The sequence below is a fragment of the Pan troglodytes genome, chromosome 7 (genome assembly GCF_028858775.2).
Source record: "Pan troglodytes isolate AG18354 chromosome 7, NHGRI_mPanTro3-v2.0_pri, whole genome shotgun sequence".
Classification (NCBI taxonomy): Eukaryota; Metazoa; Chordata; class Mammalia; order Primates; family Hominidae; genus Pan; species Pan troglodytes.
The window spans coordinates 113,993,569-114,020,898 of NC_072405.2; the positions used below are offsets into that span (position 1 = coordinate 113,993,569).

At 35.4% G+C, this 27,330-nt stretch overlaps 1 protein-coding gene and 1 pseudogene across 41 annotated transcripts in view; both read left to right on the forward strand.

The window, feature by feature from the left end:
* Positions 1-27,330, forward strand: part of RIMS2 (regulating synaptic membrane exocytosis 2) — a 729,498-nt gene that overhangs the window by 237,299 nt on the left and 464,869 nt on the right. For all 41 annotated transcript variants that reach the window (XM_063816523.1, XM_063816526.1, XM_063816527.1 and 38 more), the window contains one exon: positions 6,452-6,762. In XM_063816523.1, coding sequence (XP_063672593.1) covers positions 6,452-6,762 — 311 coding nt within the window. The remainder of the gene's footprint in view (positions 1-6,451; positions 6,763-27,330) is intronic.
* LOC134810691 (small ribosomal subunit protein eS6-like) lies at positions 8,412-9,338 on the forward strand (annotated as a pseudogene).

The following is a 27,330-nucleotide window of genomic DNA, read 5'->3' on the forward strand; positions in this document are numbered from 1 at the left end:
CAGTGCTGGTGGGAACCGAAGTGAGATCAGGTTTATTGAGAAGTGCAAGTCTGTCTAAGTTGAGAAGAATCAGACTATCGATTGGATGAGCTGCAGGTTGTGTAGCAGCATAAGCCTCACAGAACACCTGAATACTTTCTTGGAGAACAGCCAAAAAAGGAGCAGAAATATCAGAAATAGAGAACTTGTCCAAAGGAGCTATTATTTATTGGACTACAATTTACTGAGTAGCTTTAAAGAAGAATCTGGCAAGTGTGCTGTTGACAAAAATCAGATCAAAAATAGAGAAATAAATAAGCTACCTTTCTTTGTGAGTAAATTTTTCAAAGCCACAGCGATAGCCAACATAGAAGGGTTTGTAACAGCTAAGACTGGGAAATGCTTAAGGTTAAAGCTCTCAGGAGGATGTGCTGTTGCCTCCCAAGAGATTTAATGAAGACCCATCAGACATTCCTGCTTCAGCCTGTAAGTGTGACTATTGCTAGAAATGCTGTGATTACAATTCATGGTAAATCTGGAAGTCTTGCTGCTTGTATCAGGGGCATCAGATGAAGAAAATTTCTGATTTTTGTTTTGTAATCCAGAATCTTAGTATTTACAGATGACAGTATCTCTTAATTGCCTAAGGAATCCTATTAGAAAATGTTAACCTTCTGGGATATGAGCCAATGTGTCTACTTTCAAAATCCACCATGGCAGTGCTGGGTGAGGGCTTGTAGTTTAGTAGCACAAGCTACCCTTGAATTCTGCCTTTTTAGAGACACAGACACCATGGATCTGATCATGGGAATGCTTTAGGGTAATGCTCTGGTTGAGCCTCTGGATTTCCAGACCTCTTGCAGATCTCTGCATTCTTGTTTTTTTTCCAAACACAATGTGGGCCAGAGGGAAAGATCTATGGTGGGACTGCATTCCTTTTGTAACATTTACCATAATTATAACAATATTTGTGCAATTATTTGTTTGCTTATTGTCTCCCTACTACACTTTATACTCTGTAGCAAAATGTATATTTGTTGAGCTTTATTCACCAGCTGTTAGCATAGCATTTGGCATATAGTAGCCATTTAGTAAATATTGTATAAGTAAATAAATAATGAATTGGTGTTAATAGTTACTTGCCCATCTATAAATAAATTGGAATTCTATGATTTCAATTAATTTTTATGGCAAATTATAGCTTCATCTAAGTTTATCTACTAAACTAAATGTAATATTATTCTTTTAGTAGAATGTAGTGAATATATTATAGTCACTGGTGTGTTCATACGTGCTAACAACCAGCTCTCTTTTAGAAAAATCTCTGACTTTTGGCATTTTCCAATTTATTTAGTCTAAATACATCCACCACAGCTGATTTCAAGCTAACCCACATTACTTCATGGAATGTGGAGTTAGGGAGAAAGCACACAATTTGTTTTCATGAGTTAGTGAACAACACCGAAGCTCTTTCATATTCATGCCCTGGTAATGTATTGTTCTTCACATACAAGACTGTGCTAGTAATACACATTGAATAAGCATGTACTTTAAAAAGACTGTGAATTAGTCAAGGTAATGCAATCAATTATAGAAGGTAAACTCAAAAAATCTTTAAAGCTCAACTTAGTAGAAGTTTAGTTTTCACCTATGTGAAGTCCACACTGGTAAGCTGATCAGCTGAGTGCTCTCCTCCTAGTGATTATTCAGGTTCCCAGGCACCTTTTTTTCCTGTGGCTTCCTTATCTCCAAGGTCTTGGCTGAACAGCATGAAGATAGCACATGAGAATTTTTAAAAGTTTATGAAAGTGGCACACCCATTCCACTTATAATCCATTGGTAGAATATAATTGTATGGTCATAGCTGCCCAAGATAACATGGAAAATGTAGTTTTCTAAGAGGAAAGGAAATAAGTTGTTGAATAGCTAGCCAGAATCTTTCACAATTTTCTATTTATGTAATGGTTACTTGATCAATTTATACTCTTTTACCTTATTTCTTCTCTGACAAATGCACACATATTTGTAAACAGGTTGGCAATGGTTAGAGGTAGAGTCTAGTGAATTCGTTTTTCTGTGCAGTTAGCTGGATCATAGGAGCTTGGCCTATGGTCTCGTTAGTGTAAGTCTTTAAACTATAATCCCTCCCTTTTTTGAATTACTCTATTTTTTTGTCCCTGTTTAGAAGAAAATCATAGTATTTTGCAGACCTTTAGATTGCTCTCAATTATTGTATATACCTAATGTAAGGTTTTTTTTTTTTTTTTTTTTTGCTTTCTTTTAGTATTCACTGCAGCTGTTATGGTTATTATTTTTGTGGTTTAAAAAAGATATTTGTATTTTCCTTAGTTTTTTTCCCTTCCTTTCCTAACATTCCTAAGAATGTTTATGGAATAAAACATATGGAAGTAAGTGACAAATTTGGGTCATTAGAGATTATTCCATCTCTTAATATTTCTATATTATTTTTAAAATTTTGACATATTTAGGACTGAAGGTAATAATAATTTATAATTTTGGACCCTGTATGTTTTGTATTCTCAGGTTCTAGATGTTTTTGGTAATTATGAGAATCAGTTAATAGTCTCTAACCAGGGAGATTTATAGGCATATATATTTCTAACATATTTTAGATGGCATTCCTTATGTGGTTAACTTAATTGGTTAAAGGGTTCTATTAGCAAAAGGCCTGTGACTTTATTGCCAAATTAGATAAATTTTGTTCCGTGGACACAGAATTTATCTCTAATAGCTATTAATCATTTCATAGTCAATTAATGAAAAATCATTTCACAACATATATATATTTGTGAGAGGTATTGGTGTGTGTGAGAGGTAATTCAATACCGTCGCCAATTTATAAGCTAAGCTGCTATCTGTGTAAAGGGCTACAAGTGAAAGTATCAGTTTTTCTGTACTACAATTGTGTTGCTAATGATGGAGATACAGTCCGAGAAGTGCATCATTAGGCAATTTTGTCATGCTAACATCATGGAGTGTACTTAAACAAATCTAGATGATATAGCCTTCTACACACCTAGGCTAGATGATATAGTCTATTGCTCCTAGGCTACAAACCTGTACAACATGTTACTGTATTAAATATTGTAGGCAGTAGTAACATAATTAAAAGTGTTTATGTATCTGAACATATTTAAATATAGAAAAGGCATGGTAAAAATACGGTATTATAATATTAGGGAACCACCCTTCTATATATGGTCTTTTGTTGACTGAACTATTGTTATGCAGCACATGGCAGTACTTGATGTGGGTAGATCCGGAATTCCTGAGCTTAAAGGATTAATAAACTATTAATCCAAGAGTAGGAGGAGATGGTAGAAGAAGAAAAGAAAGGTAACCAGGGTGTCAATATATGAATAGGAAAATACTAGGAGGCATGGTGGCTCACATCTGTAACCCTAGCACTTTGGAAGGCTGAAGTGGGCAGATTGCTTGAACTCAGGCATTCAAGACCAGCCTGGGCAACATAGTGAAACCCCATCTCTACAAAAATACAAAAATTAGCTGGCGTGGTGGCACATGCCCATGATCCCAGCTACTTGAGGGACTGAGGCAGGAGAATCATTTTAACTTGGGAGGTTGAGGCTACAGTGAACTGACATTGTGCCACTGAACTCCAGCCTAGGTGACAAGGTAAGACCCTGTTTCAAGGAAAAAAAAAAAAAAGAAGAAGGAAGAAAGGAAGGGAGGGAGGAAGGAAATAAGGAAGGGAGAAAGCGAGGAATATAGGATAAGGGAAGGAGGGATATAGAATAAGGGAGGGAAGAAGGGAGGAAAGGAAGGATATAGGAGCTAGTGATTTAGGAAGGAACAAATGATCTAGTCAGAAAAGGAACAAGCAGTGTGCATAGCCCAGGCAATGTGAGAAGGATATTAACACATGGAGAGTCTTTAATAGGAATCAGACATCATCCTTCATACCTTATGCTCATCTGTCTTATATTAATATTCACTAGATATTAACAGATGAGGAAAATTAAGCTGATAGTGTTTCCAATTCTTTTTCTCATTTTGGGCTCCACAGAAACAATACTACTTGTACAGTCAGCAGTTCACATTAAGGTAAACTGACAAGGCTGTGTATGAACTCCTTTGGTCTTAGCCAGTCTGAGGAGCATACTTGTAACCTATTTAACATATTGAACTAGGAATCTCTGCCATAGACCGGTGGTTCTCAAATGTTAGCAAACATCAGAATTACCTGGAGGGTTTGGGGAAAAAATATTGCTGGGCACTGCCCCAGAGTTTCCTATTCAGTAAATCTGGGGTGGGACCTGGTAATCGGCACTTCTGGTGATACTGATGCTATTCTCCCAGGGATATTCTTTGAGAAGCTCTGCTCTGAAATACATTAAGTAACCTGCTTACCTTGTGAAAAATTTTATTTTTCAACTGTTACAAAGCAGCAAATGCTGTTTCTGCAGATGATAGTGATTGGATAATTGTCTGTCTCACAAGCTCTCGTTTCTGTTGTTAATTACCAGGCACAAAGGGATGCTCTTCTTCAGTACTCTGAGTGTGACCTAATTCAGATAAATTTATATCTTATAATCATCTAGAATAGATTATCACTGAAGCATAAATAACAACTTGTTTAAAACAGAGAAGTTGAAATTCAAACTTCATTTATTTTTACATTATTTTGTGGTTCTGTTTTGCGTGACTTTTTAAAAGAGATCTGTAGTACCTGCGTTTGTCACAAGATGGCATCAAAAGGCTGAGATGCTGGCTCAAATTTCATTTTTTGAGACTGTTGATGGGTTAGATATATTTCATGTCTATTAAAACTAATTATAGCAAAAGAAATTTGAACTGAGGCATATTCTTTTTAATTTCAGTGAGATAATGGTGTTTTCACATCAAAATACTTATAAAAATAAAATACATACATATATTGATATTATTTATGACTAATTCTTTAGGAAATTAATGAACATACATCTTGGCTTAATAATATCAAATATATTATTACCGTATTTCCCCCAGAAGAATTTTAAACAACCTAGACTTAGCAAACATTTATTATATCTTACTATTCTATAATTTATAAGGTTTTATTATGCTAGTAGAAGATGTAGTTCCTGCCTTCAATAAACTTCAGATTTAATTGGGGAGAAAAGAAATGTATATACAATTCAATGAAAGAACAAAATAATAAAAATGAGCAAGTACAATGTTGTGTGATAAGATCTGTACAAACTATGAAATGGAATAATGGACAATAAGGTAAAAAATCTACATGGTATTTTACAAAAACATTTTTGTGTCAGTTGAAAATGCCATGTTGAAACTTTTACTGTGATTATCTATACTGTTGTAATTTATTTTATGTGAGAAAATGTTTAGCAACGTGGAGAGCTGTGTAAGAGTAAGTATTTGACATAAACAAAACATTAGCACTCACACACTTGAATTATGAACGGTTATTTTATGATAATATGGCTTTTTAAATGATTAATTGAAAAGGATTTTTCAGAAAAGGGTGAAGGGCTTTCTGGCCACAGAGATATTAATTACAATATGTTTAGATTTCTGGAATCAGAAAAATATATCTGTAGAAAAATTGAGTATAGAGTAGTTGTGCCGGGGTTGGAGGAGAGGAAAAGGGCTGTTGCTGTTTAGTGGGTGTAGAGTTTCAATCTTGCAGGAAAAATTTTAAAGATCTGTTTCACAATGTGGATATACTTACTGCTACTGAGGTGTACAATTAAAAATGGTTAAAATGGCAAATTTTATGTTGTGTCTTTTGCCACAGTAAAAACATCAGATGCATTAGTATAAATTATTAGCAATTAATTGGTTTTTTATAGAGGATCAACAAAGCTTGTAGCTTTATTTTAGCCATTAGGTGCTACTTGAAAAAAATAAAAGCCCCCTTAAGAATATAATTGCTGATAGAATGTTAACCTAATACTAACAGCTAATTTTCCGTATAACAAGTAATATTCTAGATATTTTAAATAAATTATTTCTAATATTCAGCCTCAAAATACAGGGAAATTATCATCTTTATTTCCCTATTTTATCATTAAGGAAACTAAGTTTTATAGATATGAAGTTTCAGTTCCTTGTTGAAAGTTGCAAAGTTTCTAATTTTGGAGTTGGTATTTAAACCCAACTGTCTAGTTTCAAAATCTATTTTCTGTGTATTACACAATGCCTCTAATTTAAATAAAACTAATTAAATAATACAAATGAACAATCAGCAATTTAGGACTCTAGTTTGCTATCTCTGTGGTCAATAAATATTGACTATTTCATTAGAATTATTCAGAAAAATTAAAAGAAAGTATATATTATTTAATTTACAGTAGCAGTTAATTAGGATTATGTTTTAACTTCAGAAGGATAACCACGTAATTTTTTGTTTGCTTGAATTTTTGTCTCTTTTTATTTGTTTTTAACTTTTGGGAACACTAATTTTTTCCCCCTATGTCTTCATGTGCAGGTTATGTGGGTATGTAATTTGTGCCGAAAACAACAAGAAATCCTCACTAAATCAGGAGCATGGTTTTATAATAGTGGATCTAATACACCACAGCAACCTGATCAAAAGGTTCTTCGAGGGCTCAGAAATGAGGAGGCACCTCAGGAGAAGAAACCAAAACTACATGAGCAGACCCAGTTCCAAGGACCCTCAGGTGACTTATCTGTACCTGCAGTGGAGAAAAGTCGATCTCATGGGCTCACAAGACAGGATTCTATTAAAAATGGGTCAGGCGTGAAGCATCACATTGCCAGTGACATAGCTTCAGACAGGTAAACATTTTGTTTAATCTTTAGGCAAATGTATTACTTTTAGTCTTCATTCCAAACAGAGATAACAATACATGAAATGTTTAGGCAATGGTGAGTTGTCTAAGTAATGTAAACATTCATATGTTTTACATAAATACTATATGTGATGTTCAGGACTTGACCTATCATAGGTTTGAACTATCTTAGATTTGATGTGGGAGTGTTAGGTTATCAGATAGATTTCCCAGCATAAAGAAGTGAAATAAAACAGGGAACTTAGAAGTTTTTGTCAAAGGAAAGACAGACTGGCATTGGACTAATGGGAATGAAGAAGAGATGGCTATAAGACTCTTTATAGAGGTTGGATTGATGGGACTAGTTGGAAGTGGGAGTTAAGGTAATAGGGAAGGTTAACAATATCTCCAAAGGTTCTATCTTGGGCTGAAGGATGATGTGGGTTTTCAAGCAAGTATATGCAGATCCGACATCAGGTTTATAGTGAAGGATTTCATGAGTTTGATATATCCATGTGCTAACTCTGTTGTAACTATTTTGGCTCAGTTCTATGGGCTTCTTTGTGTTCAAAGTGTGATACTTAAAATAGTACATAGGGCTCTTATATTTCCTACCTTTGGAAGGAGAATAAAGGATTTTGATGGGAAGATTCTTTTTCTTTCTTTTTTTTTTTTTGAGATGGAGTCTCGCTCTGTCATCAGGCTGGAGTGCAGTGGCACGATCTCGGCTGACTGCAATCCCTGCTTCCCAGGTTCAAGCAATTCCCCTGCCTCAGCCTCCCGAGTAGCTGGGACTACAAGTGTGCACCACCATGCTTGGCTAATTTTTAGTACTTTAGTAGAGGCGGGGTTTCACCACGTTGGCTAGTATGGTCTCAATCTCATGACCCGTGATCTGTCCACCTCGGCCTCCCAAAGTGCTGGGATTACAGGTGTGAGCCACCGTGCCCGGCCTATTTTTCTATACCTTATTTTTCTGTTTGAATAAAGATAAATTTAAATCTGGTTTATACTATTTCTGTTGCCCAGAAGTAGCAGATACATTTCTGTGTTGAATAAGTACAAAGTCATGCATTCCTGCAGAAACAAATCTAAATTGTACATATAGTATGGTAGGTTCTTGGGTATCAGTTCTAACAAGTAAGACCACTGGGAGTCATTTTAGATGGTGCCTAAAGTCACCACTCCAATACATTGCTGGATCTTGAGAGAAAAAGAAAACAATGACTGCACCAGTTCTTTTGCAAAGTAGTAAAAGGGAACAGTACATGTAATCCTATCTTTGGGGAAAACAATCATCTTAATCTTGTGGGGACTTCCTCTGGGAGACTGGGTAGAAAGACCTCAGAGTTATCCTATATAGAGGACAAGGAAGTTGGAGTATTTAATTTATCAACTCTCCTTTATTGTTGGTCCAGGGCTGATCCTGGGAATTGTTAACTCTCTGAAACTCACTGGCTAGAGAAAGCACTCAGGCAGAGTGTAACAAACACTTATAGTCAGCAGATTTTGCTATGTAGGGAATGGTGAATGATGAGGCAATGTGGTTGGGTTGCTGGTAGTATCTGCTACACAGTGACTTCAGAGATCAAGAAAGTTCCCCAAATGGCAGTTATAATGGTCAAGGTATATGAAAAAAATAGATAACCAGTGGAGATAGAATTTTTAAAAAATGAGTGAATGAATGACTAAGTAAAATGAATAATGGGCTCTTTTTCGTGGTGCCTTGGAGGCATTCACCTGCTTCAAGATGAAGCTGGATATCTCCTTCCCAGCCACTGGCTGCCAGAAACTCATTGAAGTGGATGATAAACGCAAACTCTGCACTTTTTATGAGAAGCATATGGCCACAGAAGTTGCTGCTGATGCTCCGGTTGAAGAATGGAAGGGTTATGTGGTCCTAATCAGTGGTGGGAATGACAAACAATGGTTCCCCATGAAGCGGGGTGTCTTGATTCATGGCCGTGTCCGCCTGCTAATGAGTAAGGGGCATTCCTGTTACAGACCAAGGAGAACTGGAGAAAGAAAGAGAAAATCAGTTCGTGGTTGCATTGTGGATGCCAATCGGAGCGCTCTAACTTGGTTATTGTAAAAAAAGGAGATAAAAATATTCCAGGATTGACTGATACTACGGTGCCTCATCACCTGGGGCCCAAAAGAGCTAGCAGAATCCACAAACTTTTCAATCTCTCTAAAGAAGATGATGTCCACCAGTATGTTGTAAGAAAGCCTTTAAACAAAGAAGGTAAGAAACCTAGGACCAAAGCACCCAAAATTCAGCGTCTTATTACTCCATGTGTCCTGCAGCACAAATGGCGCCATATTGCTCTGGAGAAGCAGCATACTAAGAAAAATTAGGAAGAGGCTGCAGAATATGCTTAACTTTTGGCCAAGAGAATGAAGGAGGCTAAACAGAAGCGTCAGGAACAAATTGCTAAGAAATGCAGGCTTTCCTGTCTGCAAGCTTCTACTTCTAAGTCTGAATCCAGTCAGAAATAAGGTTTTTTGAATAACAAATCGATAAGATCAGACTAAAAAAAAAAAGGATAATAGGAATATAGACTCCATTTGTTTAAAAATTAACCACATGAGATAGCTTTTTGTGGAGCTTAGAGAGGCAGGGTTAGTAAGAATAAAATGAAATACTAAAGCACTAGGTCACATAATAGAATATTAAGTTTTGGAATGCATTTCATCAGGAAGTTATGCGTGTTAAAAATAAATTCAATAAATTTATGAGTAATTAATTCATCATAGACAAGGTAAAGCCTATCTGTAATCTTTGTTTTTTGTTTGTTTGTTTTTGTTTTGAGACAGAAGTCTCTTTTTGCTCAGACTGGAGTGCAGTGCCATGATCTCAGCTCACTGCAACCTCCGCCTCCCGAGTTCAAGTGATTCTCCTGCCTCAGCCTCCCAAGTAGATGGGATTACAGGCACCCACCACCATGCCTGGCTAATTTTTTTGTATTTTTAGTAGAGACAGGGTCTCACCATGTTGGCCAGGCCGGTCTCATATTCCTGACCTGAGATGATCCACCCACCTCGGCCTCCCAAAGTGTTGGGATTACAGGCGTGAGCCACCGTGCCCGGTTGCCTATCTGTAATCTTTGAAGAAGGTGGTAATGAGAACAAATAAAAATCTTATATTCTTTAATGCCTCTTTCACTCACAAGTACTGGCCTGAATAAACAATTGAAATTGACCTATTGTGGGGAGCCAACAGGTTGTAGTTCCTTTTATTCTTTTCTCTTTTGCCTGGTGCTTTGGCTACTATTACTAATAAATTCGTGCTTAATGACTAAAAGCATACTGTATATCTTCTTTCCAAACCTTACAAATGCCCAACCAATAGCTCCTTTTGTTCACAAAAATTACTTTTAGTCAGGAAAGAAGTTAGAGTTTAATATCAGATTTGGTAGTTATGCCAAGAAAATGGAACTCATTGTAATTTACATACACTTTTATTTGGGAAACACTTTAAAGAGTATTTCTTTTATTTTAAAATGCAGATTATACAGTAGTTAATTAGACATTTATCTGTAGCCAGTATTGAGTCCTTTGAATTTTTTCCCTTACAGCAAGGGGACAGCAAACTATGAACCTGGGCCAAATTTGACTTGCCACTTGGTTTTTGTAAACAAAGTTCTTTTGGAACACAGCCACTCCTGTTCATTTATTTATTGTCTATGGCTGCTGTCAGCTACAATTCCGTAGTTGAGTTGTTGTGAAAGACCATATGGGTCTCAAAACTGCAAATATAGTCCGGGTGCAATGGCTTATGCCTGTAATCCCAGCACTTTGGGAGGCCGAGGAGGGCGGATCACCTGAGGTCAGGAGTTCGAGACCAGCATGGCCAACATGGTGAAACCCCGTCTTTACTAAAAATACAAAAATTAGCTGGGTGTGATGGTGCATGCCTATAATCCCAGCTACTTGGGAGGCTGAGGTAGCAGAATCGCTTGAACCTGGAAGCTGGAGGTTGCAGTGAGCCAAGATCGTGCCATTGCATTCCAGCCTGGGCAACAAGAGCAAAACTCTGTCTCAAAAAAAAACCCTGCAAATATTTGCTCTCTGATCTTTTCAGAAAAAGTTTGCCAATCCCTGCCCTAGAGAGCAGTTCTCTTAGTGTTGTAGAAATTTCTCCCTTTGCCCATTTTCTTTTGTCACCATTTAAATTTTTTAATTAAACTTATTTTTTTTGTTGTTCCTTCGTCTCCCACCCTGCCTGCCAGCTTCTATCCTTCTCTTTCTGTCTCTCTTTCTTCTTTCTTATCAGAATGGGTTTTATTGCAGTATTTGAATTGGACAGGGAAATGGAGGTAATGCTAGAAATATAATTTCAGTTTGAAGCATTAGTAATTTGTTTTTTCAATACCATTCAGAAACCAGTGGCTTCAGAAAGAGAAGCTTCAGTTCAACTTAATTTAAATCTCTATGGACTTATAACTATATTTGAAACAGAAAAGTATGTTACTATTTTAAGGAGCTTTAATCTATAACATGATGTAGTAGTTTTGACCTTTTTAAATGACTTGTTATTTCTCTCACAGGTTTTGGTACAGTGTTTTACAGATAGGCCATTAGTATTTATTGAATGAATGAATATCAAGTTGGTTCTAAACCTTAGCATTGAGTAGGTGAATACTTACTTAACATATAGTCATAAAATTGCAATTCTTTATCAACTTAGATGCAAAATATTTTTGAGTTTCAAGTATGTTTTTATTTCAAAATAACTTGTGAAATACATTGTAAAACTGGATTTTTTTCTGGTTAAGAAAATAAAATTAGTGAAAACTAAAGTAAAACTGTTTAAAAGCATTTAATTGATATTTCTTACATTTGAAATTATTTAAGTTGGATGCTTCATAATTTTCATAGTTGCAAATTAGTGAAATGTAGGAAAGTTTATTTGCAAAATTTTACTATTTAATTTGTAGCAGTTTCTACAACATTTAGAGAAGTTAAAAAGTAAGAAATATGGATAGTTTGTATGGTAGATGAGAAAGAACTAGAAGTCAGAAGACCTAGGCCCTGTTCTCACCTTTTCCCCATAGTGTCATCATTTCTAGATGTTTATTTTTTTCTCTGTATGTCCTGTTTTCTCATCTCTGGAATGGGAAAAGACAGTCTAAATCCTGAGAAGACTTCCAGTTCTAAAATTCTTTATTGTGTTGTATTTTAAGCTCCTTGGCCATGAGATAAACTTGAAGGCATTCTCTTTCACTATTGTTTTCCTCCCATAACTGGTAGTTGTATGACAAATTAATGCAGGATTATCTTCATTCATATTATAATTCATTGTTATAATTCATTCATTCAACAGATATTTATTGAATTTCAGTGTAGTATTTGTTTCTACATTTTTCTGCTTAGATGATGACGCTTAATGAAAATACCAAGGGTAATAAAAATATAAAACAATTATCTTGGATCGAAACTGTAAAGTTTTAAGGTAGGTTCAATATGATGAATATTTAGCAGTTTGGTAATCACCATTTCCTTATTATCTAGTACTTATGACTTTCCAAATATCTCTGTGACATTGATTATTTAAAAATAAAAATAATATTCAAAATATGTGCTTAATACTTCTGCTTCTAGTACAAATGGAATAATAGTGCCTGGATTTACTATTATGCAATAGGCACAATAAAATAAAAGGCATCTAGATTGAAAAGAAAGAACTCACACTTTATTCACAGAGAACATGATTATTTATATAGAACATTAATGGGATCTATAAAATTGTTACTAGAGTAAGGCTGTAGAATATAGTCAATGTCTGATAACCATTTATCTTTCTAAATAGTAGCAAGGAAAAACTTATAAATGGAAATTTAAAAAAACTTTAAGACCATTAAAAATACAAAATACATTTATACTAGCACCAAAAAATGAAGTACTTAGATATAAATCTAACAAAATATGTACAAGGTCCGTATGTTGAAAACACTGAAGCACTGATGAAAGAAATAAAAGAAAGTCTGAATAAATAGAAAGATAAACTGTGTACACGGATCATACAACTCAATGTTGTTAAGATGTCTTTCTCCCCAATTTGATTTATATATACAGATAGATTCTAAAATTAAAATAGAAATGTTTGAAATAACCAAAACAGCTTTTAGGAAGAACGAAGTTAGAGGCATAACACTACCTGATTTGAACACATTATAAGTCTACAGTAATCAAAACATTGTGGCATTGGCATAAAGACAAATAGATCAGTGAAACAGAATGGAGAGTCTATATATAAAGCCATTCATGTATAGACAAGTAATTTTTGACAGAGAGGCAAAGGCAATTCAGTAGAGAAAGGATAGTGTTTTCAACAAATGGTGCTGGAATAACTGAATATCCATATGCAAAAAAATTTGAAGCATACTTTTTTTACTGTATAAAATTAACTGAAAGTGGATCATAGAGATAAATGTAAAAGCTAAAATTATAAAACTTCTGGAAGAAAATATTGGAGAATATTATTTGATCTTGGTTTAGGCTAAAACTGTAAAGCTTGTAGGAGGAACTAGAGGATAACTTCTTCCAAATTTTAGGGTAATCAATAATTTCTTAGACAAGACACAGAAAGCACTAATTCTATGAAATGAAAAAAAAATCCACAACAAATTAGACTTCATCAAAATAAAAACTTTATTCATTGAGACACCATTAAGAAACTGTATAACCATGTTGTATTTCAAGAAATTTCAAGAGAAAATATTTGCTTATTGCTTAAAATGCATATTGCTTAAAAAGATATATAAAGCACTCTTAAAATTCATTAACTTAAAATAAGCCTAAAGTATAAGAAATTGGAATAAGCTGTTTATAAAAAAATATGAATTGCTAGTAAGTACAAGAAGTGTCCTATGTGTTTAGTTATTTGAGAAATGCAAATCAAGACTATCAAGTGCTGGGCACGGTGGCTCACGCCTGTAATCCCAGCACTTTGGAAGGCAGAGGCAGGCAGATCATCTGAGGTCAGGAGTTCGAGACCAGCCTGACCAACATGGAGAAACCCCATCTCTACTAAAAATACAAAATTAGCTGGGCATGGTAGTGTATACCTGTAATCCCAGCTACTCAGGAAGGCTGAGACAGGAGAATCACTTGAACCCAGGAGGTGGAGGTTGCGGTGAGCTGAGATGGCGCCATTGCACTCCAGCCTGGGCGACAAGAGCAAAACTCCATCTAAAAAAACAAAACAAATCTATAAGGAAATACTTTGATATACCCACTAGAAATCCTACGATTTAAAACAACAAAAATCCTGACAACACTTACCTTTTGTGAGAATTCAGAGGAATTTGACCGCTAATATCTTGCTAGTGAAAGTATAAAACATTTAAAATTGTATAAACATGGGAGGCCAAGGCAGGCAGATCACTTGAGGTGAAGAGTTTGAGACTAGCTTGGCCAATATGGTGAAACCCCGTCTCTACTAAAAATACAAAAATTAGCTGGACGCAGTGGCACATGCCTGTAATCCCAGCTACTCAGGAGGCTGAGGCACAAGAATTGCTTGAACCCGGGAGGCAGATGTTGCAGTGAGCTGAGATTGCACCACTGCACTCCAGCCTGGGTGACTGAGTGAGACGCTGTCTCAATAAATAAATAAGTAAATATTAAAATGATCTAAACATTAGAAAAGTGTTTGACAGTTTCTTATACTGAGACTCTGTCTCAATAAATAAATAATAAACTGGTCTAAACATTAGAAAAGTGTTTGACAGTTTCTTATAAAATTAAATATGTACTTTCCCAATGACACAGCAGTTCTACTCCTAGGTATTTACTTAAGAGAGATGAAATAATATATCTACAAAATACTTGTATGATAATGTTTATAGCAGTCTCATTCATAGAATTTCCAAAATGGAAACTTCCCATATGTCCATCAACAGGACAATGGATAAACAAACTGGTATATTCAAGTATATTCAAATAAGTGTATTACTTATCAATGAAGTGAGGGAACTATTTACATGCACAGAAACATGGATAAATCTCAAAATCATTGTGATGAATGGAAGAAGCTTGGCACAAAAGAGTACATAAGATATAATTCAATTTTTATCCACAGAAACATGGATGAATCTCAAAATCATTGTGATGAATGGAAGAAGCTAGACACAAAAGAGTACATATGATATGCTTCTATTTATATGAAGGTCAAGAAGAGATAAAACAAATCTATAGAAAAGAAATCATAACAATGTTTTCCTTGAGGGAACTTTCTGGGGTGATGAAAACCTTCTGTATCTTCATAGGGGTATGGATTACTGGGTGATGTATTTGTCAGTGGCTACTATAGCGGTAACGTTTAAGATCTGTATACTTTTAACTGCATGTAAATTATATTTAGTAAAAAATTAAAGGAGAATTATGTGCATAATTGCTGCATTTCAAAATCACTGGTTTCATTGAAATTTTATTAGTAGTAAATGTTTAAGACTTATTGTGAAATTGAGTCTAAATTAATGCAATTTTCTTTATAATCAGTGTTTCAGTAATGGTTTTTTTTCAGTAAATTCAGAGATGCTTATATTTATAGAATGCTGATAGTGTACCTAACACCAAATCAATGGTATTTAGAATTTACTAAGTGTGCATTACATATGGTTTAAGGACTATCTAGGTAGTCTGCTTTCATGAAATCATGACCATGATTGCCATGACTCTTATTCAAAGTGGTCATCTGAGCTATGTGGTAAGAAAAAATAGCATAACCGTGAGAGAAATAAGATAAAATGATGTAAAGGGAAATAATTTGTAAAAGGAAATCAAAGTATGGTTAAGAAAGCGGTTAAACTATAGAGCTAAGGAACTAGAAAAAATAAATCACCAATGTTTTTCTTAGGAGAAAAAAGAATCTAATAACCTGGAAGCAAATGATCTCATAACCTTTATTCCTAGATATTTCTTCTTATACTTTTTAGAATACAGGTGAAACAAAAAGGCAACAAAGATGGCTATGTCTTTGGTGCCACTTTCTGTGAATTATGCACATTCAATAAATGCTTGGTGCATATGATGAATGAGAGAAAGCTGTAATAATTAAATAACAAATGTCTTTAACATGACTGATGTCTTTTCTGTAGCATTTTTATCTTTTATTGAAAGGATGATTAATCAATAGACTTGAAGACAAATAATGATCTGTTCTTATATGGCCAATGCTTAATAGACTTCTGTTTTCAAGAATATGATATGAGCTCTGAAAGACAAAGTATCTCTCTTAAAAAGGATGTTTAACATAGTATAATAATTGGTTTTACTGCATAGAAGTCAGTTTGTTCTCATGGAATATGTAACTTAAATATTTCAATTTTTAGGTGAAAAAAAGAATCTCTATTTCTATTTTCAACTGAATTAAACTTGAACCATTGTCAAGTTTCCTTCATTTAAGTGACCTATAAATAGAGTTGCAACATGTGCCAGCTTGCCTAGGACAGTCCCAGTTTACACATGCTGTCCCAGCATTCTTCATAGATTGACATTTGTTCTGGATTTATATGAAGTATTTTATTAAGAGTTGCATTAAAATAAGCTGGGGTGAGTTTGGAAGGTCTCCATTTTGTACTTACATACTGCTGCTGCCATGATTTCATCCTGTGTGGGATGCATGTATGGTGAAGGGTTCTCAACTGAAATATAATCAGCAATAACCCATCTTTTCCCTAACTTTTCAGACACAAGACAGCTAACATTTCTTGTTTAAGGACAGGATGAAGGTACCACTACTAAAACGAAGTGTGATAGAAAGATCTTTGGTGGTGGTGGTAGAAGTATTTGACATTGCTATGCCATTTGCCTTTTGATGTATTGGTCAGTTTAGTCATGATCCATTCTTTGGCATTTGAGATGGGAGACTATAAGTTTGTTGGAGATTATAAATTAGGGTAGGAAATAGAGGTTGAACAGTCCTGTCATAGAATGTACAGAAGGTAGTCTGGATGTTTTTTTCTCCAGTGGTTTTGTCATTTATTGTATAGTGTAAATTTATAAATATTTTTGTATTTTATTATTTGGTAATTTTAAAAATTTGCAATAAATATTTCAGCAGCAAGATGCTAAAAATGAAAATGCATTTTTACTCATGAATGTGTAACTTGTACAAATTTTTTGTTGACATTTGCTATCCACTAGGGGGCTAGTAGTCACAGAATACATCCTTGCAAAAAGAAATAAATAAACCTGTTGAAGAAGCAACATCAATTTCAAAAGTTAGTAGAATTATTTTAAGAAAACCCAACGATGACAAAGATGGGCAAAGTGCATTTTATAAGTTAGCTGTGAAGCATGACTTTTCCTTTAGATTAAACAGCTGTTCTTTTTAATTTTAGTCAATTTCAGTTCCAAGTTGTGTGTGCACATGTGTGTGCAATCAAAAAGTAAATCATTGGCTTCATTAACAGAATAACTTTACTATATTAGTAAGTGTTGACATTTTAAAAGGCATTTTAAAACCAATGCTTTTCAACACTAAGACATTTAGATTTTCTCTACAAAAGCAAGGGAAGAATTGAACACATTAATCAAATTTCATTATGCAACAGTCATGTGTATCTTCTTCATCAGTGTATTCCTAGCACATCACACAGTAATTGATACATAGTGGTGCTCATTAAATAGTTGTTGAAAGACTGAATGAGTAGATAAGTAAAAAAGCTTAAGAAAAAAGGAGAAAGAATTATAAGAAAAAAGGAGGAAGAATTAAAAGGACAGAACCCCAGGAAAAGAATGAAGAGAGACCTTACAAACAATTAGAGTTACGGACTCAAATGCTATGAACTCTATCCCAGTATCTTGCCTCTTTTTTTCAGTATATCTATTCTTTTGTGTCTTTCCAAAACATTTTCACTGGTCAGCTGTTCTACATGGAATGAAAAATGATCATCAATAGAAATTTCTGAATAAATGAGTGAAAGGAGTTTTGTACTGGCTTTCATATTGAAAATCAGTACATTATTGGCATATGTATCATATATCCTGCTTGGGAATTAAGATAACTTAAATAAAAGCTATTTTATTTAAGTAAAAAGCTATTTTATTTATTTTGGTGATGAAAATACAGTTGAGGTCTAAGATAGCATATAGTTGAACAGTGCTTTATGCTAATTAGGGTTGATATAGACAGAAAATAAATATAAATTCTGCCATTTGAAAGCTGTTAAAATATTTCATCATTTGATTTCATAATGGTATGCATATAAAAGTATTTTAAAATGGGCTGTATGCATTTTGATCTGACATTGGTTATCAAAATTGATTTGTGGACCATAAAAAAAATCCTCTCTTAAAAAGATAAAAATAGAATTTTGTTTCATGCTGGGTATGAAATTGGGTATAAACTGGGTACAAAATTGGGTATAAACTGGCTACAAAGACAAGAGTAACAACTTCGGAACTCAATCATAGCATATAATTTTAAGTTATCTTTTCTTTGCTGACATTTAAAAATGTCAAAACTTGCTATGACTTTGACATTTTTAAAAAGTTTGTTACTTTTCTTCATAGGTTAGAAATAAAAAAATGGAGTGACATGAAAAGTACACATTTATGTATTTTTGATTTTTTATTGATGTATAATACATATGCATATTTTGGGGGTACATAGGATATTTTGACACATTCATATAATATGTAAAGACCAAATCAAGGTAGTTGGGATATCCATTACCTAAATATCTTATCTTTATGCTGGTAATATTCAAATTTTTCTCTTCTGGCTATTTTGAAATGTACAATAGATTATCGTTAACTAGTATCATCCTACTGATCTATCAAACACTAGGTCTTATTTCTATCTAATTGTATATTTGTATCCATTTATCAACCTCCTTATGCTCCTTCCCTCTGCCCTTTCTGGCCTCTGGTAACCATCAATCTACTTTCTAGAGATCTTCATGAGATCCACTTTTGTAGTTCCTACATGAGTGAGAACATGTAATATTTGGTCTTCTGTGCTTGGCTTATTTCACTTAACATAATGACCTCCAGTTCCATCCATGTTGCTGCAAATGACAGGATTTCATTCTTTTTATGGCCAAATAATATTCCATTCTGTATATATGTCACATTATCTGTTTATCCATTGATGGGCATTTAGGTTGATTTTATATTTTGGCTATTGTGAATAGTGCTGCATTAAACATGGGAGTGCAGATATCTCTTTAATACATTAATTTCATTTCTTTTGGATGTATACTCAGTAGTGCAGTTGCTGGATCATATGATAGTTCTATTTTTAGTTTTTTGAAGAACCGCCAAACTCTTCTCCATAGTGGCTATACTAATTTACATCCCCACCAACTGTATGAGAGTTCTCCTTTTTCCACATCCTCACCAGTATCCCTTATCCTTGTCTTTTTGAAGAAGTCATTTTAACTGGGGTGAGAAGATATCTCATTGTGATTTGATTTGCATTTCTCTGATTATTAGTGATGTTGAACATTTTTCATATACCTGTTGGTCATTTGTATGTTTTCCTCTGAGAAATGTCTGTTCAGATCTTTTGCCCACTTTTAAATTGGATTAGTTGTTTTTTTGCTACTGAGTTGTTTGAGCTCTTTATATATTCTGGTTATCAAATCCTTGCCACATGGATAGTTTGCAAATATTTTCTGCCATTATATGGGTTGTCTCTTCATTTTGTTTATTGTTTTCTTTTCTGTGCAGAAGCTTTTAAGCTTGATAGAATCCCATTTGTCTGTTTTTGCTTTGGCTGCCTGTGATTTTGAGGCCTTATTCAAAATCTTTGCCCAGATCTATGTCCTGGAACATTTTCCCAATGTTTTCTTCTAGTAATTTCACAGTTTTGGGTCTTCAATATAAGTTTTTAATCCATCTTGATTTGATTTTTTTATATGGTGAAAGATAGGATTCTAGTTTCATTCTTCTGTATATGAATATCCAGTTTTCCCAGCACAGTTTATTGAAAAGACTATCCTTTCACCCTATGAATGTTCTTGGTGCCTTTGTTGAAAATGAGTTGGCTATCGAATACTATGCAGCCATAAAAAAGGATGAGTTCATGTCCTTTGTAGGGTCATGGATGAAGCTGGAAACCATCATTCTGAGCAAACTGTTGCAAAGACAGAAAACCAAACACCGCATGTTCTCACTCATAGGTGGGAATTGAACAATGAGAACACCTGGACACAGGGTGGGGAGCACCACACACTGGGGCCTGTCATGGGGTGGGGGGAGAGGGGAGGGATAGCATTAGGAGATATACCTAATGTAAATGACGAGTTAATGGGTGCAGCACACCAACACGGCACATATATACATATGTAACAAACCTGCACATTGTGCACATGTACCCTAAAACTTAAGGTATAATTAAAAAAAAAAAAAGAAAGAAAGTGAGTTGGCTATAAATGCATGGGTTTATGTCTGGATTCTCTATTCTGTTTCATTGGTCTATGTGTCTGTTTTTATGCCAGTACCATACTGATTTGGTTACCATAGCTTTGTAGTACATTTTGAAGTTGGGTAGTGTGAAGCCTCTAACATCCCTTGAAATTATCAGATGAATTTCTCTTGAAATTATCAGATGAATTGGAGTCCTTTATATGTTACTTGCTTCTTTCTTCTAGCTGCTTTTAGGATCCTCTCTTTATCCTTTGCCTTTGAGGATTTGATTATTAGATGACTTGAGTTAGTATTATTTGGGTCGAATCTCTTTGATATTCTCTGACCTTCCTCTACCTGGATATTTATGTATTTCTCAAGTTTTGGAAAAATTTCAACATTATTTCTTTGAAGCTTTTACCTTTTGCTCTTGTTCAACTCCCTCTTAGACACAAATAATTCTTAGATTTGGTCTTTTCTGGTAATATTCTATTTAATGTAGATCATCTTCATATTTTTCATTGTTTTTCTTCTTTCTCCTCTGATCGTATTTTCAAATGCTTGTCTTCAAGCTCTCCGATTCTTTCCTCTGCTTGATCCATTCTGTTGTTGAGAGCCTCTAATGATTTTTTTCAGTTCAGCCAATGTATTTCTCAGTTGCAAGATTTTTGTTTTTTAAAGATTATTTTAATATTGTTGCTAAATTTCTCAGATGAATACCTGAATTGCTTTCTGTGTTAACTTGGAGATCACTGAATTTCCTTAAAACTGCTATTTTTTTATGTGAGAGAGCTCACATATCACTCTCTCAGTGGCATCAGTAGCTGGTTCCTTGGTTTGTCCATTTGGAGAGATAATGGTTTCCTGTTTGCTATTGCTTCTTGGGGATGTCTTTCTATGTCTTTGCATTGAAAGGTTATTTATTCCAATCTTCCCTGTCTGGCTTGTTTTGTTTTTTACTTGACTTGTTTTCTTAGAGATTCTTTTTAGTTTACCTGTTGATTTTTTTTCTAGGTTGCTGCCTTCTTTTTGTTGATGGATGGTACCTTAAGCCAAAGTTTGCCTGGCTGTAGTAAATGATTGGGTTGCTGCCCATACTGAATGGGAAAAGTCCAAAGGGGATATTCTGGCAGTGTTGGGAGGCTGGCCAGGGGCTCATGCCCAGGGGATCTATGGAATATACCTCCTGTAGCATGGTGCTGTGGAATAGCCCCTCTGATTTGGCATCTCCTTTGATTGAGTTAAGGAACAGTTTCCAGGACTGAGATCCAGTGTAGAAACTGTGAGTTGGGGGAAGTATTCCACACACTTCGTGGTGGGCAGATTATGGGGAAAGGCATCAAATACCTTACAGCTTGCTTGGAGTTTTTTCACTTCTTTGTGGCCCTGAGAACTGTCTCTTCCTCACGTTTGAATTCTGGGATATTGCTGATGATAAATTGGTGCTGTATATTTGTTTTCCATTTTCTGTGGGGGTGGAGGGAGTGAAGCCAGCTTGGTTCTTTGTCGTTTTGGAACTGGAACAAACGTATATATTTTTAGTAAAGTTAAAATTATTTTTTCATCAGCAAGTGTTAAAAGTTATTTTGTTCAAAATGACTTAGTATTGTTGCTATAGAGATGGCTTTGATAGGTACTTGAAAAAGTTACTACGCTTATTTTAAAAAACGGTTCAAAATCTTGTTTCCATAATTACTCAAATTTTTTGATTTGCATGTTCTCTTTGAATGTGTTTTGGAGTAAAATTTAAGACTCCTCAGTTCTTGAAGAAGAATTTTCTTATGCTTCAAGGTTTATTTCTTCCGTATATTATCTCCCCTATTCTTTTTTTTGTTTGTTTGTTTTTTTGAGACAGAGTTTCACTTTTGTCATGCAGGCTGGAGTGCAATGTTGTGATCTCAGCTCACTGCAACCTCTGCCTCCCAGGTTCAAGCGATTCACCTGCCTCAGCCTCCCAAGTCACTGGGATTACAGGTGTGTACCACCATGCCCGGGTAATTTTTGTATTTTTATTAGAGACGGTGTTTCACCATGTTGGTCAGGCTGGTATTGAACTCCTGACCTCCGGTGATCCGCCCACCTCGGCCTCCCAAAGTGCTTGGATTAAAAGCATGAGCCACCACACGTGGCCTTATCTCCCCTATTCTATATATTTACTGCATACTCCAGCTGCTCAATTTCGCTCGGTTTCTGTTTTCTTTTTTTTTTTTCTCTAACACGGTTACTATTTTTGTTTGAGTGTGTATTTTTATAGACACTGTCTGCAAATATAAGAATATATACGTACACTATATATATATTTCTTTGAAGTGATACCATACTATATATTGTATTTCCTTATCTTTCTTTTTTAATTTAGCAGCATATGTTGGAAATCTTTCTTTACCAGTGCATAGTGAGTGTTCTTCTTCATAATTTTAGTGGATGTGTCATATTTATTTAGTCTGTAAGGATGAACAGTTAGATTATTACAACATTTTTTTGCTATTACAAATGCTATCATGATACATAAATCCCGTGTGTGTGTGTGTGTGTGTGTGTGTGTACTTACAGTTTTGCAAAATAGTAAATCTGTAAGATAAAGGAAAATTCCTAGAAGTACAATCACTTGGTTAAAGAATGTATGCAGTTTTAAGTTTTTGTAGTCATTGCGATATGACCCACTAGAAAGGATGTACAAAGTTACACTTCTATCAGCAGGTATTAGGGTTTTAGTTTCTAATTCATTAGCCAACACAATATTATACATCTTTACCAGTGCAATAGGTGAAAAATGTTACTGCATTATAGTTCTAATTTTTCTTTTTTTATCATAAGTGAGTCAAACTGAGCATTTCTGTCTATGTTTAAGAGTAGTTTTTTCTTTTAAAACTCTGTTTGTATCTTCTTCCATTTTCCCATTGAGTTTTTGGTCTTTATTTACATGGATTTTTAGCATCTCCATTTATATTATAGAAAATAACTCTTTGTGGAATGGACTGTATGTTAGTTTTCTATATCTGTATAACGAATGACCACAAACTTAGAGGCTTATGAAAACATACTTTTTAAATTTCAGTTTGTGTAGGTCAAGATTAGGGTACAAGCTAGCTTAGCTGGGTCTTCCCCTTAGGATCTCTGGAGGCTGAAATCAAGGTGTTGCCTGAGGCTGAGATCTCATCTCATGCTCAGGGTCGTCTTCAAAGCTCCCTGGTTGTTGACAGAATCCGCTGCCTTGCAATTGTATGGTTGTTGACAGAATTCACTGCCTTGCACTTGTATGACATGCCCTCAGCCCTTAGGGGCTACCCAGTGTTCCCTACCAGGTGGCCTTCTCCTTAGCATAGCAGTTTGTTTTTTCTTTTCTTTTCTTTTCTTTTTTTTTATTATACTTTAAGTTTTAGGGTACATGTGCACATTGTGCAGGTTAGTTACATATGTATACATGTGCCATGCTGGTGCACTGCACCCACTAACTCGTCATCTAGCATTAGGTATATCTCCCAATGCTATCCCTCCCCCCTCACCCCACCCCACAACAGTCCCCAGAGTGTGATATTCCCCTTCCTGTGTCCATGTGATCTCATTGTTCAATTCCCACCTATGAGTGAGAATATATGGTGTTTGGTTTTTTGTTCTTGCGATAGTTTACTGAGAATGATGATTTCCAATTTCATCGATGTCCCTACAAAGGACATGAACTCATCATTTTTTCTGGCTGCATAGTATTCCATGGTGTATATGTGCCACATTTTCTTAATCCAGTCTATCATTGTTGGACATTTGGGTTGGTTCCAAGTCTTTGCTATTGTGAATAATGCTGCAATAAACGTAAGTGTGCATGTGTCTTTATAGCAGCATGATTTATAATCTTTTGGGTATATACCCAGTAATGGGATGGCTGGGTCAAATGGTATTTCCAGTTCTAGATCCCTGAGGAATCGCCACACTGACTTCCACAATGGTTGAACTAGTTTACAGTCCCACCAACAGTGTAAAAGTGTCCCTATTTCTCCACATCCTCTCCAGCACCTGTTGTTTCCTGACTTTTTAATGATCGCCATTCTAACTGGCATGAGATGGTATCTCATTGTGGTTTTGATTTGCATTTCTCTGATGGCCAGTGATGGTGAGCATTTTTTCATGTGTTTTTTGGCTGCATAAATGTCTTCTTTTGAGAAGTGTCTGTTCATGTCCTTCGCCCACTTTTTGATGGGGTTTTTTGTTTTTTTCTTGTAAATTTGTTTGAGTTCATTGTAGATTCTGGATATTAGCCCTTTGTCAGATGAGTAGGTTGCGAAAATTTTCTCCCATTTTGTAGGTTGCCTGTTCACTCTGATGGTAGTTTCTTTTGCTGTGCAGAAGCTCTTTAGTTTAATTAGATCCCATTTGTCAATTTTGGCTTTTGTTGCCATCGCTTTTGGTGTTTTAGTCATGAAGTCCTTGCCCATGCCTATGTCCTGAATGGTAATGCCTAGGTTTTCTTCTACGGTTTTTATGGTTTTAGGTCTAACGTTTAAGTCTTTAATCCATCTTGAATTGATTTTTGTATAAGGTGTAAGGAAGGGATCCAGTTTCAGCTTTCTGCATATGGCTAGCCAGTTTTCCCAGCACCATTTATTAAATAGGGAATCCTTTCCCCATTGCTTGTTTTTCTCAGGTTTGTCAAAGATGAGATAGTTGTAGATATGCGGCGTTATTTCTGAGGGCTCTGTTCTGTTCCATTGATCTATATCTCTGTTTTGGTACCAGTACCATGCTGTTTTGGTTACTGTAGCCTAGTAGTATAGTTTGAAGTCAGGTAGTGTGATGCCTCCAGGTTTGTTCTTTTGGCTTAGGATTGACTTGGTGATGCGAGCTCTTTTTTGGTTCCATATGAACTTTGAAGTATTTTTTTCCAATTCTGTGAAGAAAGTCATTGGCAGCTTGATGGGGATGGCATTGAATCTGTAAATTACCTTGGGCAGTATGGCCATTTTCACGATATTGATTCTTCCTACCCATGAGCATGGAATGTTCTTCCATTTGTTTGTATCCTCTTTTATTTCATTGAGCAGTTGTTTGTAGTTCTCCTTGAAGAGGTCCTTCACATCCCTTGTAAGTTGTATTCCTAGGTATTTTATTCTCTTTGAAGCAATTGTGAATGGGGGGAGTTCACTCATGATTTGGCTCTCTGTTTGTCTGTTGTTGGTGTATAAGAATGCTTGTGATTTTTGTACATTGATTTTGTATCCTGAGACTTTGCTGAAGTTGCTTATCAGCTTAAGGAGATTTTGGGCTGAGACAATGGAGTTTTCTAAATATACAATCATGTCATCTGCAAACAGGGACAATTTGACTTCCTCTTTTCCTAATTGAATACCCTTTATTTCCTTCTCCTGCCTAACTGCCCTGGCCAGAACTTCCAACACTATGTTGAATAGGAGTGGTGAGAGAGGGCATCCCTGCCTTGTGCCAGTTTTCAAAGGGAATGCTTCCAGTTTTTGCCCATTCAGTAAGATATTGGCTGTGGGTTTGTCATAGATAGCTCTTATTATTTTGAAATACGTCCCATCAATACCTAATTTATTGAGAGTTTTTAGCATGAAGGGTTGTTGAATTTTGTCAAAGGCTTTTTCTGCATCTATTGAGATAATCATGTGGTTTTTGTCTTTGGCTCTGTTTATATGCTGGATTACATTTATTGATTTGTGTATATTGAACCAGCCTTGCATCCCAGGGATGAAGCCCACTTGATCATGGTGGATAAGCTTTTTGATGTGCTGCTGGATTCGTTTTGCCAGTATTTTATTGAGGATTTTTGCATCAATGTTCATCAAGGATATTGGTCTAAAAATCTCTTTGTTTGTTTTGTCTCTGCCTGGCTTTGGTATCAGGATGATGCTGGCCTCATAAAATGAGTTAGGGAGGATTCCCTCTTTTTCTATTGATTGGAATAGTTTCAGAAGGAATGGTACCAGCTCCTCCTTGTATCTCTGGTAGAATTCGGTTGTGAATCCATCTGGTCCTGGACTCTTTTTGGTTGGTAAGCTATTGATTATTGCCACAATTTCAGATCCTGTTATTGGTGTATTCAGAGATTCAACTTCTTCCTGGTTTAGTCTTGGGAGAGTGTATGTGTCGAGGAATTTATCCATTTCTTCTAGATTTTCTAGTTTATTTGAGTAGAGGTGTCTGTAGTATTCTCTGATGGTAGTTTGTATTTCTGTGGGATCGGTGTTGATATCCCCTTTATCATTTTTTATTGCGTCTATTTGATTCTTCTCTCTTTTCGTCTTTATTCGTCTTGCTAGCGGTCTATCAATTTTGTTGATCCTTTCAAAAAACCAGCTCCTGGATTCATTAATTTTTTGAAGGGTTTTTTGTGTCTCTATTTCCTTCAGTTCTGCTCTGATTTTAGTTATTTCTTGCCTTCTGCTAGCTTTTGAATGTATTTGCTCTTGCTTTTCTGGTTCTTTTAATTGTGATGTTAGGGTGTCAATTTTGGATCTTTCCTGCTTTCTCTTGTGGGCATTTAGTGCTATAAATTTCCCTCTACGCACTGCTTTAAGTGTGTCCCAGAGATTCTGGTATGTTGTGTCTTTGTTCTCATTGGTTTCAACGAACATCTTTATTTCTGCCTTCACTTCGTTATGTACCCAGTAGTCATTCAGGAGCAGGTTGTGCAGTTTTCCTGTAGTTGAGCGGTTTTGAATGAGATTCTTAATACTGAGTTCTAGTTTGATTGCACTGTGGTCTGAGAGATAGTTTGTTATAATTTCTGTTCTTTTACATTTGCTGAGGAGAGCTTTACTTCCAAGTATGTTGTCAGTTTTGGAATAGCTGTGGTGTGGTGCTCAAAAAAATGTATATTCTGTTGATTTGGGGTGGAGAGTTCTGTAGATGTCTATTAAGTCCACTTGGTGCAGAGCTGAGTTCAATTCCTGGGTATCCTTTTTGACTTTCTGTTTCGTTGATCTGTCTAATGTTGACAGTGGGGTGTTAAAGTCTCCCATTATTAATGTGTGGGAGTCTAAGTCTCTTTGTAGGTCACTCAGGACTTGCTCTATGAATCTTGGTGCTCCTGTATTGGGTGCATATATATTTAGGATAGTTAGCTCTTCTTGTTGAATTGATCCCTTTACCATTATGTAATGGCCTTCTTTGTCTCTTTTGATCTTTGTTGGTTTTTAAGTCTGTTTTATCAGAGACCAGGATTACAATCCCTGCCTTTTTTTGTTTTCCATTTGCTTGG